We start from the raw sequence: 16,084 nt of genomic DNA, 5'->3' as shown, positions 1-16,084 counted from the left end.
ATTTTAAATAATTTATTTATCAAAATTTATAAATTAAAGTGTAATATAATACAAAACTTAAGGACTAAATAATCAATTTTTTAGGGATAAAATATAATATAAGGTAAAACTCAAATATCAAATTATAAATTTTTCATACTTTAAAGATAAGAAATAATTTTGGATAAAATTTTGAAATTTATCCAAAATTATAAAAAATAAAATTGTATTATTTATGAAAAATTGGAAGAATGAATTACATTAACTATTTTTATTAAACATTTTAAAAAATTATTTAGGTATAGTTCTATTATCCTTATAAATTATAAATCAAAATTATATTTTTTTTACTATTTTGTTTAAATTAGTATTACCAAAAAAATTGAACGAGTCATATTCATTAATGAGTGACACCCAAAGCACGATTAGTATTATAAAAATAATTATAATTTTTTATAAAATAAATTTGAATAGAATTAACATGACATTATAATTTTTTTTAAGACGATATTATAATATTTTTATTTATTTAATTCTAATTAAAACTTAAATTTAAGATATTAAAATTTTAAAAATAATTACAATGTCATTGAGTTAAATCTCATTGCTATGTCCACGACATAAATTTTAAAATCCTTGTAAAGAAATTTGTTATTTTTGTAGCTTGAATTTTTGGATATAATTTCATGGGTCCGAATTGTCATCCAACCCGAAAGTTTCGCATTGCTACCTATTGGGATAAAAAGTGAGATTGGGATAAAAAGTGAGATCTGTGGTGGTAGCGGATGACACGGCCCGATAGAGTTGTGAGATATTGTAATATTCTACCATTTGTAATAGAGTTGTGAGATATTCGGAAAACACACTGGAATTAAGGTTTGAGAGTTCTAATTGATTGTATCTTGCTCTTTTCATCATAGTGGAACTTTTTCTCTTGTCTTGCCCGTGGACATAGACCTTACGGTTGAACCACATTAAATCCTGTGTTATTCTTCTTCTCTTTTCAATACTGTGTGATTGTGCGATGTGTGTGTACGCTTTAAATTTGCGTGCTTGTTATAACAAACTGGTATCAGAGCTTTGTGCGCAAAACCTAGGGTTTACAAATGGCGTCGTCTTCAATGAAGTATGAGATAGAGAAGTTTGATGGTGGATCGAGTTTCAGTCTGTGGAAAATTTAAATTAAATATTCCTTAATCCTACAAGATTTATGGAAGGCAATCGATGATAACTTTTCAGAATGTATAAAAGAGGCGGAGAAGACTGATCTAAAGAAGAGAGCCTTGAGTGTGATTTTCATGAGCGTAACTGATAATATTCTACGAGAGATTACTGGTGAAAGCTCAGCATCTGCGGCATGGAAGAAATTAGAGGAGTTGTACTCTGCCAAATCACTGACCAACCGCCTACCAACCGCCTGTATCTGAAGAAAAGTCTTTACAATCTGAGAATGAGCGAATGTATGCCCTTTAAAGAACATCTATATGAATTCAATTCAATCATTAAGGACCTGAAGAATATTGATATTGAGATTGATAGTGAGGATCAAGCCCTTATTGTGCTATATTCTTTGCCACTCTCCTATGAAACTTTTGTTGATACTCTGTTGTATGGGAAATACAGTATTTCACTAGATGATATTAGTAATTCTCTAAAATCGAAGGAGTTGAAAAAGAAATTTCTAGATAATAGAGAAAGATTTGAGGGGGAAGGTTTGGTGAGCAGGGGAAAAACACATTCAATGGAGGGTTCTTTCAGCAGGAAGAAATCTAAGGCCAGATCTAAGTTAAGAATGAAAAAGGCCAACTGTTTTGAGTATAGGGAGCAAGTTCACTACAGGAGAGATTGTCCCAAGTTGAAAAATAAAAAGGGAAAGCAATCAGAAAGTTCTGTGAATGTGATTGATAATTTTATTGATTCTGATGGTGATGAGAGTGCTAGAGAAATTTTATCCGTGAGTTTAGATCAGGGATAAAATTTCTGCATTCTTGATACTGGTGCTACTTATAACATGTATCCACACAGAAACTGGTTTTCCACTTACAAATAGATGAGTGGCAAGGTGTTTCTGGGCATTGATCGTGCATTATCTGTTGAAGGAATTAGTAACATCAGATTGAGGATGTTTGATGGCATTGTCAGAACTGTAGAGTGTTGGCATGTTCCAGGACTAAAGAGGAACCTGATTTCTCTTGGGACACTTGACTCTCATGGATTCAGATACTATGCAGAGAATGGAGTTCTCAAAGTGTATAAGGGCTCTATGATACTCATGAAAAGTAGTTTGGTTTTAGGATTGTATTTTCTTCAGGGCAGTACAGTTTCAGGGGAAGCTGCAGTAGCATCTAGAAGCAATAATCAAAATCAGACTCAATTGTGGCATATGCTTCTTATTCATATGAGTTAAAGAGGATTATCTGTGTTAAGCAAGCGGAGTTTGTTGGACGGGCAAAAAATGAAATCTATGGACTTTTGTGAACACTGTGTGTTTGGCAAACAGACCAGGGTAAAGTTCGATAAAAAGGCAGTGCGCAAGACCAGAGGAACGGTGGATTATATCCACTCAGATCTATGGGGTCCTAATAGAATCCCTTTCAAGAGCGGTGCCAAGTACTTTATGACTTTGATTGATGATTACTCTCAGATGGTATGGGTATATTTTCTGAAAACAAACGATGAGGTATTTTCAACCTTTGTAAAGTGGAAGATGATGATTGAGAAGCAGACAGAAAAGAAGGTCAAGCGTCTTAGAACTAATAACTGGTTGGAATTTTTCAATTGTGAGTTTGATGCATTCTGCAGCAATGAAGGTATAGTGAGACATCGCACTTGTACAAGGACACCACAACAGAATGGTATTGCAGAACGCATGAACAGAACGCTTTGTGACAAAGCACGAAGCATGCTCTGACATTCAGGATTGGGAAAGGATTTATGAGCTGAAGCAATTAATACAGCCTGTTTCTTGATTAATAGATCTCCATTTACAGCTATTGAGTGCAAAACTCCTTTTGAGATCTGGTCCGGTTTACCTGCTAATTACTCTCGGCTAAAAGTATTTGGTTGCTGTACTTATGCTCATGTGAGAGATGGTAAGCTTGAGCCGAGGGCAAGAAAATGCATATTTCTAGGGTATGCATCTGGAGTGAAAGGCTACAGGTTGTGGTGCAATGATCTAAAGTCTCCAGGATTAATTATCTGCAAGGATGTGACATTTAATGAGTATGCTTCATTGGATATTCAGAGGGAGAAGTCAATAGCAGAATCAGATCACGATGTCAGAGAACAGGTGGAGCTTGATATTGATACTTCAGCAGTTCAGTCCAGTGATTTAAAGGATGAAATGCAAGATCCTGATCAACAAGAAGATACACCTGAGCAACAGCAACAGGAACCATATAGCATTACAACTAGTAGAGAGAGAAGACAGATTAGACCACCGCAGAGATATGCATATGCTGATCTAGTTGCGTTTGCCCTGTTAGTTACTGAAACAATTGATGTGCATGAACCCAGTAATTATAGAGAAGCTATTTCTTGTTCAGATGCAGATCAGTGGTTCGGTGCTATGAGTGAAGAAATTAAATCTCTTCACAAGAATCAGACTTGGGAGCTTATAACATTGCCTAAGGGACAAAATGTGGTAGGTTGCAAATGGGTGTTCAAGAAAAAGGAAAGCACTCCAGGGGTTGAAGCACCTCGATATACGGCACGGTTGGTAGCAAAAGGCTTTACTCAGAGGGAGGGGATTGACTTTAATGAAGTGTTTTCTCTAGTTGTGAAGCATAGTTCTATCAGAGTCTTACTTGCTATGGTTGCTCTTCATGATCTAGAGTTTGAGCATCCAGATGTGAAGACAATATTTTTGCATGGTGAGTTAGAGGAGCAAATTTATATGAGTTAGCCTGAGGGATTTGTTATTCCAGGTATGAAAAACCATGTTTGCTTGCTTAAGAAATCTTTATGTGGTCTGAAACAGTCTCCTAGGCTGTGGTACAAAAGATTTGATACATTCATGATTCGCAATAGCTTTAATCGTAGTTCATATGACAGTTGTGTGTATCATAAGAAGCTTTCAGATGATTCCTTTGTTTATTTGCTGTTGTATGTGGATGACATGCTTATTGCTGCTAAAAGCATGTCACAAATTAACATTATGAAAAAGCAGTTGAGTGATGAGTTTGAAATGAAGGATTTAGGTGCTGTAAAGAAGATATTGGGAATATAAATTACCAGGGATAGAAGTGTTGGTTTTTGTCTCAACAGGCCTATGTTAAGAAAGTGCTTAAGCATTTCAACATGAATAATGCTAAGTCTGTGACTGTTCCGTTTGCTGTCCATTTCAAGTTATCTGCAGACATGTCACCAAAAACAGATGAGAAGATGGAGCACATGTCCAGTGTTCCCTATTCGAGTGCTGTTGGTAGCATTATGTATGCTATGGTATGTACCCAACCTGACATTTCACATGCAGTTAGTGTTGTGAGTAGATACATGGCGTGTTCTGGAAAAGAGCATTGGCAAGCAGTGAAATGAATTTTGAGATATTTGAAGGGTACTATAGATGTTGGTCTGAAATTTGACATGATCAAGATGAGTGATTCAGTTGTTGGCTATGTGGATTCAGATTTTGCAGGGGACTTAGACAAGAGAAGATCTTTGACAAGTTATTTGTTTACTCTTTCTAGAAGTGCTATCAGTTGGAAGGCAACATTGCAAGCTACAGTTGCTTTGTCTACCACAAAAGCTGAATATATTGCCTTAGTAGAGGCAGTAAAGTAAGTTTTATAGTTACAAGGTTTGGTGGGCGATCTTGGGTTGATACAAAATAAGGCAACAATATTTTGTGACAGCCAGAGTGCAATACATCTTACAAAGAATCAAATATACTATGAGCGAACTAAGCACATTGATGTCAGATATCACTCCGTTCGGGACATTGTATCTCAGGGGACTGTAGTTGTGCAGAAAGTCTCTACACATAATAATCCAACAGATATGATGATCAAGGGAGTCACAATCAGTAAGTTTAGGCATTGTCTAGACTTAGTTGGTATTTGTAGTGCTCAGTAGTGCCCTTACAAGGACATATGGCAAGACAGAGTGTTTGTGGTTATTTTGTTGATGATTGAGAGAATTCAAGCCAATGGAAAGAATTGTTATTTTTGTGGCTTGAATATTTGGATATGTTTTTCATGGGCTACCGCATTGCGACCCGATTGAGATAAAAAGTGAGATCTGTGGTGGTAGCGAAAGGCTCAGGCCAATAGGCCCGGGACCGAAGCCCACTACTGATCTCCTTGGGGGTGCAGGGGCAACACCCCCACAGTATGGACCAGTATAAATATTGTAATATTCTACCCTTTGTGATAAAATTGTGAGATATTCGGGAAACATACTGGGATTAGGGTTTGAGAGTTCTGATTAATTGTATCTTGCTCTTTTCATTATGGTGGAACTTTTTCTCATGTCTTACCCGTTGACGTAGACATTACATTGAACCACGTTAAATCTTATGTTATTCTTCTTCTCTTTTCAATATTGTGTGATTATATGATTTGTATGTGTGCCATAGATTTACGTGCTTATTATAACAAAATTTAATCATAAGAAGACTTTTCATCTAAAACAAACTAATAAAAATTAAAAATATCAATGAAAGCAAGGAATAAGAAAAAGGAGGAAAAAAATGCAAGGCACTCTTGAAAAGAATCAGGTTCAATAACACAAGACATAAGAAACATCATAAACCCCAGAAGATTAATCCCTCACCTATATCTAAAAGGGATTTCAAATACCCTACAGGGTACACATGCATTGTCAAAGAAATCAACACCAGCATCCTGTGAATTGAAATTTAATTTAAGTGAAAAAAATCAACTAATATAAACAACAGTGTTGGAGTTTTTCTTTTGTTGCTTGTATAACTTTTGCTATAATAAACCCCCCACTGATGAGCAAAGAACTCAGGATATCCATGTTGCTGATCCTTGGTAGTTGGTATTCATACTAGCTCCCAGCATGTCATAGAAGTTTCCATTCTCTGATTTCCTCTACTATAATAAGTCATGATCATTATCCCTTTTCCTTGATGGCTCTGTTTGAGTATACAAACACAGAGAATTCAGCTTATTTCAGCCTGTCAGCTTCAAATGTTGTCAGCCTCTTCAACATTACGGCGCTCAGATATCTTTGAAAGATCATTATCAATCTCTAGATTATCCTCTACTTTTGTTCGACGGTACCCATCTGAATCATCCACGTTCACTTCTCGGGGCAGACACATGGATGGCATCATTGCCTGTTCTCGTACATATGCACGGAAATTGTTTCTTGAAGGCTTCATTTTGGTGCAGAATACCTCAAGAAAATTATTTAGGCACCCCTGGTTATAGACGTTGCGCCCATTACGTGCTCCATAGCGGAAGTTCTCATACGTGGTCTGAAGAAATTATTAATGAATTAAAGGACTTCAGGAAATGGAAAGAAAAAAAGAAATCTGCACATAAGAAGGAATACCCTTTTCTGGTTTCTATTCTCCAATTCAATTCTTTTTAATACCATTCCAGATATGAGTTTTTGACAAAAATGCTTCTAATCAGAGAAAAAGAATCAGGTTTTATATCTTTCGTTTGACATATAAAAAGCATCTTTCAAGATTTTTACCAATAACTCAAAAGCTACCTCATTCCTCATATTCATTTAAGGTGTGGGAGGGAACACTAGCTGACCATAACAAAAATCTTTAAAAGGATTTATGAAAATTGAAAACTGCAACCCTTCCAATAGTGTACATTTTTTACCCTTAGAACTGATGACTGTCAGAATGATAAACTATTTCACAAGGTCGGCAACAGGCAGAACCTACTGCAAACATATACACACTTATAAAAATAGAAGAGAGTTGCCCTGACCTGGTTTCTCCCTATAAGATATATATGGAAGCATGTGAGACCACCAACAAACCATAGGAAAAAGAAACAATAGCCCATGAGAATCACAGATGCAGGAGACTCTTTCATTGCCTTCCAGATAGTTCCATGATCGTCCATAAGAAGTTTTATGTTCACAGCTGACATTGCAAAGACAAAGATGCATAGAAGAGCTGATGAGGAAACGAACAGAAAGAAGTATCGGTAGTTGCGCTGCATAAATGTAAGAATATTTAGCTTAATTAGAGTAAAACTTCAACAAGGCAGACAGGAAATGGAGAACAAATTATCCTCCATGGCACCTACGTACTTGAAATTCGTTGAAATTACAAGATAGTTTTGCTAAATTACTGTTTTTTTGTCATCCTTATTTTTCCAGTTAACTACGTGGTGGAATGTTGGATCAACCAACATGTGAGCAAAATGATATTCACTCCACCAATTTTGCGAAAATTCACAAACACCAACTCAAAAAACCATAAAATGTCTGATTAAATTATTGAACCTGTCCACTATAAAATGAAGCAAAGCAAAGATTCTTCATATTTGAAAGAATTTTGCCAATTTCCACTGGATCAATATATACAAATTTATCAGCAAAGGACAAGTTAACATTACATGTATCACCTAAGAGATCAGATCTCAATTGATTGCATGTTGACCAGAATAGTTATGAAGATACCAATAGTGCAGAAAAATTCAAAATTATGAACTGAATTTTCTAAAAACGTTTAGCATTTGCCAATTTGATCTAAAAGTTTCCAAGCACATAATTCAAGACGAAAATCTTGACCAATGTAGACCACTTACCAGTCCAATGCATTGGCCCACCCAAGGGCAATGGTGATCAAATCGCTCTACACAATTATCACATACAGAGCAATGTGAGCAACGAGGTGGACGGTATAACATGCATGTCTCACAATACTTAACCTTCACATGCACACCATTGACCAGGACTTCTTTTGTTCGGGGCAGCTGTGGAGTTGGTGTTTGTCTCCCACCAACTTCAACTGAAACTGAAGAGTCATAAATATCCTCCTCTGGAGGATGTGAACTGCGAGGAACAATTCCCGGGTCTCGCGCTGAAGTAAGAAGAAGAAGCACTAGTACCTATATTGAAAACAATTGTGACAAATGGACAACGTTTTTGCAACACATCATTGGCTAAAGATAAAGTTGGAGAAAAGAATATAGACAAACACATGATGGACATGGAAAAAGAAGAATGCTTGACCATAGAATCCATTACTTTTATAGATGTTTGGAAAATGGGTCAATATCAGGCAAACTAATAGAAGCACTCTGACTACATATATAGTAATTTTATTCAATTTATTTCTCAAATATCTGTAGGGAGATTCCTGTATTTTTAGGAAGTTGTAGAAGAGATATCCAAACAACTATTAAGTAATTTCCATCTTCCTCTTTCACAAATGCACTCATTTCTTATCTAGTTTTTCTTCGGTTTTCAAACATCTTAATGTTTCACGTATCAGTAAAACTAAAATCATGGGCATACCAGCATCCTTTCTCTCTAATAGTTATTCATTCATTATAAAATGAAAAAAAAGGTCCCAACAATATGTAATGAAAACACAATTATGTAATGGGAGAAATCAGCAGGACTAACATAGATTGTGAACAGAATTGCTACTGCCAGAATTACACAGCCTGTATTATATGTCGGAAATTCATTGATGAGGTTCCTTGCGACATTTGTACAGAAGACAACAATAGGAACCACAATGAGCAATATGGTAACAACCAGTGACTTAGCATCTGGGCCAAAAATAAGCTTCCCATTAAAGAGAAATATCTGCACAATAAATACAATAATAGAAGAACATTTAGGTTAATGTTTAGAGGAAACATATCTAAAAATTAGCACATCGTCGCTTTCCCTCCTTTTCTTTCTTTCCTTTTTTTTTTTTTTTTTGAAAAAGCAAACAACTAATATAGAGATACATAAGAAGACGAGTCCAGAACATAGAACACCCCATCCCACTTTTTTTTCTTTCCATGCACCTACGCAACCAGAGTAAACAACATAGTAAGTAAAATTAGAATATTAATAGCTGATAGATTGATACCCAAATGATGGTGAGCAGTAAGCAGAAATTATTGATTGCCATGTTGTTAGGTTAGCTATAAATAAATTCTTTCCCAAAAACTGCCCGTAAGAATAATTAAGTGCCAAAACTTACATCCAGATCCTTGATTTGAGATGGGGAGAAGATGGTCTAAAAATTTTCCTTTCAACTTCACATATTTTCAATTTATGTTGTTCTACTTATTGCATTATAGTGACTCAACGCTAAGGATATTTTTGCATTTATCACTAAGTACATTTTCAATTATACCAAATAAAGGTGACTATAAACCATGAATGCTGTCCGTATTCTCAAATTCAGAAGCTATGCAAGAAAAATTCTCATTTGAAAAATAGCCACCGACAAATCAAAGAAGAACAAATATATGAAGTTGCAATAGCTAAAAACAAGTTACAGATGAAACTTGAAACCATTTAAAAACGAAAATAAGAGGCCAAGAACTAAAGTTAATGCTGGCCAATAATAATCAGTTAAATGCTCTCATTAATACACAAGCAAATTAGAGAGGAGGAGAGAGTACAGAACAACAACTAATCAGTCTCAAACTCAAACCAGAAATTGATCAAATATGTACCAAAAATCAACAAACTGAGCAAAACCCAGATCATATTTCACCATTTCAACAGGATTAAACAAATTCAAACAAATAATTAACCATAAATGCATTAGCAAAATCAAAGGAAACGTACATTGCGTCCCTTCCAAACTTGATAGACACGCTTAGCCATTAATAGATACTTTTCCCAAGCAGCAGCAAAGCAGAAAGAGAGCAGAATATTTGAAACTTGCAGTGGTGGTAGTTCATTTCTTTTGAGAGAGAGAGAGAGAGAGAGAGAGAGAGAGGCGGTCCTGTGGTTCAAAACAATGAGCTGGAAGGAAATGATGGGGTAGTGGGTTTTGCTGAGGCTTTTGGAACTTTCTTTAAACCTTTTTTTGGAATAAGAGAAAGATTTTGATAAAAGAAAGCTAGGTTTTGGGGACTTTGATTGTGAGGGCCATGACCAGACGCTGCGTTCGTCCCCAATATTCTTTGGACTCGAGCTTCGTAAAAGACATTCCTTAAAAAAATATGATAAAAGATTGAATTATAATTTTATTGAAATTATTTATTAATTAATTTTTATATTTTAAAAATTATGTTAATTGATTTTAAAAATTTAATTAATAAAATTATTAATTTTAAAAATATTAATCAAATTAACTCAATATTGAGAAAAATTAAAATTAAGTAAAACTGAAAATAATTAATCGATTATAATTGAATTAATTAAAAAAATAAAATATATATTTTATATTATTAATTATTTAATAAAATATTAATAAATATATATTTATATTTTTTATTTATAAAAAATAATAAATATAATTTAATATTAATAAGATAATAATTATAAGTTAAATATTATTATAAAATTATAAAAATAATAATTATAAATAATATAATATTAATAAAATTATACTTAATATATTAATTAATTAATTAAAATTTAATAATTTTAATTAGTTGGATTACCAAATCAAATGTAATTAAACAGATAATTAAAAATAAAAGATTTTCGCAATGCATCGTAAACTTTGTTGGATCTTCTGTTTTGGGTTGGCTTGACCAGTTTCGCAAACTACGCATAAGAAAAAGGACAAATGCATCAATGCTACAGGCGTATTTTAATTAAGAAATATACAGACTCTAATACAATAATTAGTAACTAATTTTTATTTATTATACCATATTAAGTGAATTTTTAATTACATAACATATAAAATATCTACCATATGGGCAAGGGAATTTTACAGGATACTCCATGCATTAATTTTTAATATTTTATTTATATTTTTTCGGTTATTTTATAAATTATGAGGTATAAATTATTTTTAAGTCGAATTTAATTATTAAAGAAAGAGTATGTAAATCGATATTACTAATAAAATCTCTATAAACAAGTAAATATTTCTCTTTTTGCTTAACCTGATTTAATTTAATAATTAAAAATATATCATTGATTGCAGGTATTAATTTTGAATTTTCACTCTCCTAAATCCCTAAAAAAAAAGAATATTCTCTCTTTCTAATTGTCACACTTACCCCTCTGTAAGGCATAACATGATCCTGCAGCATACCTAATGAATTACCGAACTTCACCTACCAATAACTTGTTAAGTACCCTACAAGGGATTTTAAAATAATTTTCTTACTTTTGATAAGTGGTGAGCATTTTCTAATAGGTATTAAAACATGTAATTAAGTTGAAAGCTAGTTGGAAATTTTGGCTTATTTTATTTTTTCGTAAATTTTATAAAAATTTTGACAGAGTTCTGTCTGTATTTTGAGAAAACAGTTCTTCAAATACCTGTAAAAAACACTCCTAAAAATTTTTTTCAACCACTACTTCAATTTCACAGTCAAACTCAATAAATTTCAACAATTTCACAATCATTTCAATCAATTTCTCAAGTTCAAAATTCAATAATCCTCAGAATACTAGCAATACATTTCATTTAAATTAAATAAAATAGTTGTCCTCATATTTCATTAGAGACAACACAATTTATATACATTCTTACAAAATTTACATTAAAAGAAATACAAACTAAACTTTATTACAAACTTCATACAAATTTTGTACAAGCTGCTCAAGACCGATTTACATGTCCATACATTTATATGCAATACATACATCAAAAGAAATATTTACAATTAGGATATAAATTATACCCGATAACTTCAAGCTGACAGATCCTCAATCCTCAGCAGCTCAGTCTGTTGCTCCTCTAGTCTCTATATCTGCGACAGCAATAAAAGCTATCGCTGGGTACTAGGACTCAGTGGTGCACAACATTCTAAAATAATCTTTATGCAGGACTTAAATCACATTTATTCGAAAATTTAACTGAACATGAGAATTAAATACAAAATAATGCATTATGAGATTTTAATCCCAAACAATTTCATTTTGAAGTATCAAATCACATTTCATAAAACCCACAGTTAGATCATGCCATTCGAAACAAATAGAATCTCAATAGCCATAGGCTAAAGAGAAATCGCATCACAAGGCTAGCTAGCTCAAATATATGGATATTCATTCACATCCTCTTCTACAGGCACACCTCAACACTTCTCCAGAGAAGGAATCAAAATTCGAAACTAATTACCCCCACTAGTCGTGCTAATGAGGTGTTCAAATATATGGTCATGACACTGTGGTTTCAAAACTTATCTTAACAATTTGCTAAACATTGTCATTTCAAATATATACAATAACTTTCACAATTTAAATCAAACATCATAAGAATGCCATAATTCAATATTTCACATTATTCAAAACAGTAAGCATAAGATAATTATAAAAAGCATACGTTGTGCACAAACCTCAAGCGAGTCGCCTCTTGACCTCGATTCGGTTTCTCAGGTTCTTTCCCGGTATCCTTTCCAACTGAAACACACAATTTTACAATGTTTCAGTACTATAACTTAACATAAACCCAAAATAAATTTAGCTTCACTTTTACCTAGCTCTAACGTGCTAAATTCGACGTTCTTGAAATTTTTGTGTTTCGGGTTACTATTCACTATACTATTCAAGTCAAATGGTTGACTTTCTAAGGTTTAATAGGTATGGAAACTCCAACTTCACACACATACCACATTTTGGTCACCAAACTTGTTAGTTTTGGTCATTTTCTCAAAACTTAGGCCTTTTAGGCAAAATTGCCAAATTTTCAGTTTTGGTGTCCCTAATTGTACTGTTTCATTGGTCAGTTTACTGTTGGAATTTGACAAAACTTTCTTCATAGAAAATGTTCCTTATTGTCTTAAGTTTATTCTCCTTTTTGAATCACCCCAATTGGAGTTTTGTAGCTCAAGTTATAAGCAAATTACATTTACTGTTCATGCTGCAGAATTTTGTTCTGGCAGATTATTAATTCCAACTTCGTTCAGCAATTTGATCAAGTTAGGTCCATAATTTGGTCTAACTTTCTTCATATGAAATGTTCTACTATGCCTTAGGTTTCCATCGGTTCAAGAATCACCTAAATCAGAGTTTTCTAGAGAGAGTTATAGCCATTGAAACTTTACTGTTCATATGGTAAATCTGCAGGTTCAATGATTCAAATTTGCTCAGTAATTTGATTGGGTTAATGGCATAATTTGGGTTTGTGTTCTTCATGAAAGTTTTAGATCTATATCTCATCTAACCACTGGTAAAATTTCAGGTCATTTTGACCTGCCTAGCTCGAGTTATGACCCAAACACAATTACTATTCATGTGTACTGTTCACACTGCAGATTTTCCAGTTTGGTCAGTTTGTTCACTAGGTTTTGGTCACTTTTTGGGCATGCTTCCTAAATGAAAATTGTGTCATTTAGTGCCTATTTTCAGTCTCAATTGGTCCCTTACCAATTGGACTTGTAAAATTTCATTTTTGGTCCCTCAAAGTAGATTTTTGATCATGCTTCATACCCAATCCGAATTTGACTTTAATTCCAACACTTCTAACACACTTAATTAGGTCACAAATGACCATTTCTCACTTCACATTAGGTCAAAGACACCATTTCACAATTTCTCCAAATTTTGTCTCCCAAACCCTAGGTCCAAAACCCTAACTTCCATGTTTAACTCATTTGTTGAATTCTAATTGTATACTTAGAAGTTATACCCTCATCACACTTAACTAATTCATAATTTGTATCAAAATTATCCATCCTCAAACCTAAACCCTAGCTGCCCACATTTCTATTTGGTCCACCATGCTTGATTTTATTCACTTATTTGTTACTTACAAATGTAACTTAGCTACTTAAACATAAATTCAAAGAGAGAATGAAGAATACCAACCTTAAGTGAGCAGAATTTTTTTAGCTCTAATTCTTCAATTTCACTCCCTTTTTCCTTTTCTTTTCTTCTTCAAATGCTTCCCCAAGTGAAGTTAACAAGTTTTTATGGATTAATTTGAGGACAAAATAAGGTTAAGTGGGTGGAATCTTCCATGGGAGTTTTTTGGTGAGGGAGAGGGAGAGAGAATGGTTCACGTTTTTTTTTTTTTTTTGAGAAGATGAAATCTTTTTCTTTTTTTTTTTATTTCTTTTGTTTTGTTTTTATCTCTTAGGAAGACCCAAAAATTCAATTAATTAAATTCATAAATTCTTATTTTTATGGCATCATGCATGAGGTCATACATGACGTCATCACCTTTTGACTTTTCCATTTTCTTTTTTTTTTCTATTTATTTTTCTATTTAATTCTCGATTCTGAAATTTTTTTTCTCCAATTTTATTTGACAGTTAGGTCAGTAGTCAGCTCTCGGGGTCAATTGACCAAATTGCCCCTCGCCGGTTCATCCCGGTTTGCAATTAATTCAATATTTCTTCCGGCTCTCTGACCTAATTATTTAACTGGCTTAACAGTTTTTTTTCGTGATTTTCTTTTTTCCACTGTGTTCATAAGGGTCCTAAGGACCGCAGCGTCACATTTTACGGTTCAAAATTTGAGTTTAAAACGGCTTCGCAGTCGTTCCCGAGACGGTCACCCGTCGCTGTGACTCTCGACTCGTTTAACCTCTTATGTTCTGTTTTTCTTATTTATACTTAACTAATTGACAATCGTTAATTATTTGTGTTTATGGCTTATTTAGTTGTCTTAGATGTTGTTCTAATCCCCTTAATTGTCCGGACTGACACCGGTCATCGGAACAGTAAAATATACCAGGCTATGCAAACGGGGTGTTACACTAATGCAGCACATTTTGGCTCTCAATGCATAGGACAGTAAAAAAAATTTAGAGTTTATTAATATCATTATTAAAATTATTGTAGAAAATTTACGATTTTAATTATTTTAATATAAAAATATTGAAAATTAATTTAAATTTGATGTTTAAATTTTACATTTTTAAATATGTTAAAAAGGGAATATTAAAATTTATTTAGAATTAAATTTAACATATTAAAAATTCTAAATAACAAAATAAAATTTCAATTAATTTTCAATAATTTTAAAATAGTAATTTTTTTTAGTATCTAATGTTACTTGTAATTCTCAAGTTAGTGATTAAACTCTCAATAAGTCAAACGGAAAGAAATGTGAGGTCGATGGCTCAAGTAAGACTACTTCGACACTTAAATTAATAAATGTAAAAGAAAGGTCACTCTGATACTCAAATCAGTAAATGCCAAAGAATATAAAGTAAATACTGAGAAAGAATGAGAGGAATGAATTGCATTCCTTGGAAAAGTGTCATAACTCCTATTTATAGAGTAAAAGATAATACATTTTCACAATATTCGAGATCTTATCAACTCATATCTGAATATTTTTTTATATATTATGGAAATACAGCACATTATTTAGTGACATTCTTGACGAAAACAGTGCCGAAGCAATTTATAAAACACAATATAAAATTTTATTTACTTACTGTAAATTAAGTATTTATTTACCTCCTTTTCCTGCTAGAATTGAAAATCATGTATTTTATATATCCAGCTTAATAATTTGTGTCCAATTTCTAAGATAATTTTTTCTTATTCGAACTTAATCCGAGCTAGTTTTTATTCAAACTTTATTTGAGCCGATTCTTCAAAATTCTTTCAATGGTTTCGTTCCTAGTTTTATTTGAACTCTTTGTATTTTATCCAAATATTTTGTATCTTGTCCAAACACATTATGTTTGAATGCCTTAAATGACAATTCTATTTCCACCTTGAATATAAAAGATTTGAGCCCTTCAAGAAGTAATTCGATTTTAGGACGTACCATATCAATATCAAAAATGTTTTTTTTTCTAAATTGCAAATTCTTTTAAACTTATAGTTGGGAGGTAAAAAGAATTTCTTTATGATTAATATAATTTTAAATATAAATATAATTTTAAATATTATTTAATTATTTTAAATTATTGTAACTAAAGTATATTAGATTTTAATATTTTATAATTAAAATGTTAAAAAATGCATATTTTAATAATAACCGTAACAACAATAAAAATTTATAAGCCCGCTACTCTGTGAATGATTGGTATTTCTCTTTTGACCAGAGAAATTTGACAATTGTAAAG

The 16,084-nt window shown here is 32.7% G+C and overlaps 1 protein-coding gene across 2 annotated transcripts; it reads right to left on the bottom strand.

The window, feature by feature from the left end:
• Positions 1–5,660: 5,660 nt before the first annotated feature.
• LOC110636433 (protein S-acyltransferase 8) lies at positions 5,661–10,035 on the bottom strand. Of its 2 annotated transcripts, XM_021786137.2 has the most exons (5): positions 9,715–10,035; positions 8,545–8,730; positions 7,722–8,024; positions 6,894–7,124; positions 5,661–6,421 (listed from the first exon to the last, which is right to left on the bottom strand). In XM_021786137.2, the coding sequence occupies exons 1-5, from the start codon at positions 9,751–9,753 to the stop codon at positions 6,128–6,130; spliced, it is 1,053 nt and encodes a 350-aa protein (XP_021641829.2). In that variant the 5' UTR covers positions 9,754–10,035; the 3' UTR covers positions 5,661–6,127. The 2 variants fall into 2 exon arrangements, with proteins under 2 accessions (XP_021641829.2, XP_021641830.2); XM_021786138.2 differs by lacking the exon at positions 8,545–8,730 and having other exon boundaries at positions 9,715–9,904.
• Between the last annotated feature and the right edge of the window lie 6,049 nt (positions 10,036–16,084).

The sequence above is a fragment of the Hevea brasiliensis genome, chromosome 7, assembly GCF_030052815.1.
Source record: "Hevea brasiliensis isolate MT/VB/25A 57/8 chromosome 7, ASM3005281v1, whole genome shotgun sequence".
NCBI classification, from domain to species: Eukaryota; Viridiplantae; Streptophyta; class Magnoliopsida; order Malpighiales; family Euphorbiaceae; genus Hevea; species Hevea brasiliensis.
Note: the sequence above shows the minus strand (reverse complement) of the source record. Positions and strands in the feature narration are given on the sequence as shown.

Coding starts and splice junctions, on each gene's coding strand:
- LOC110636433 (XM_021786137.2), bottom strand. CDS start 9,753: ATGGCTAAGCGTGTCTATCAAGTTTGGAAGGGACGCAAT. Junction 8,731..9,714: donor AAGTTTGGAAGGGACGCAAT/GTACGTTTCCTT, acceptor TTTATTGTGCAG/ATATTTCTCTTTAATGGGAA. Junction 7,125..7,721: donor TGGGCCAATGCATTGGACTG/GTAAGTGGTCTA, acceptor ACATTTATGCAG/CGCAACTACCGATACTTCTT.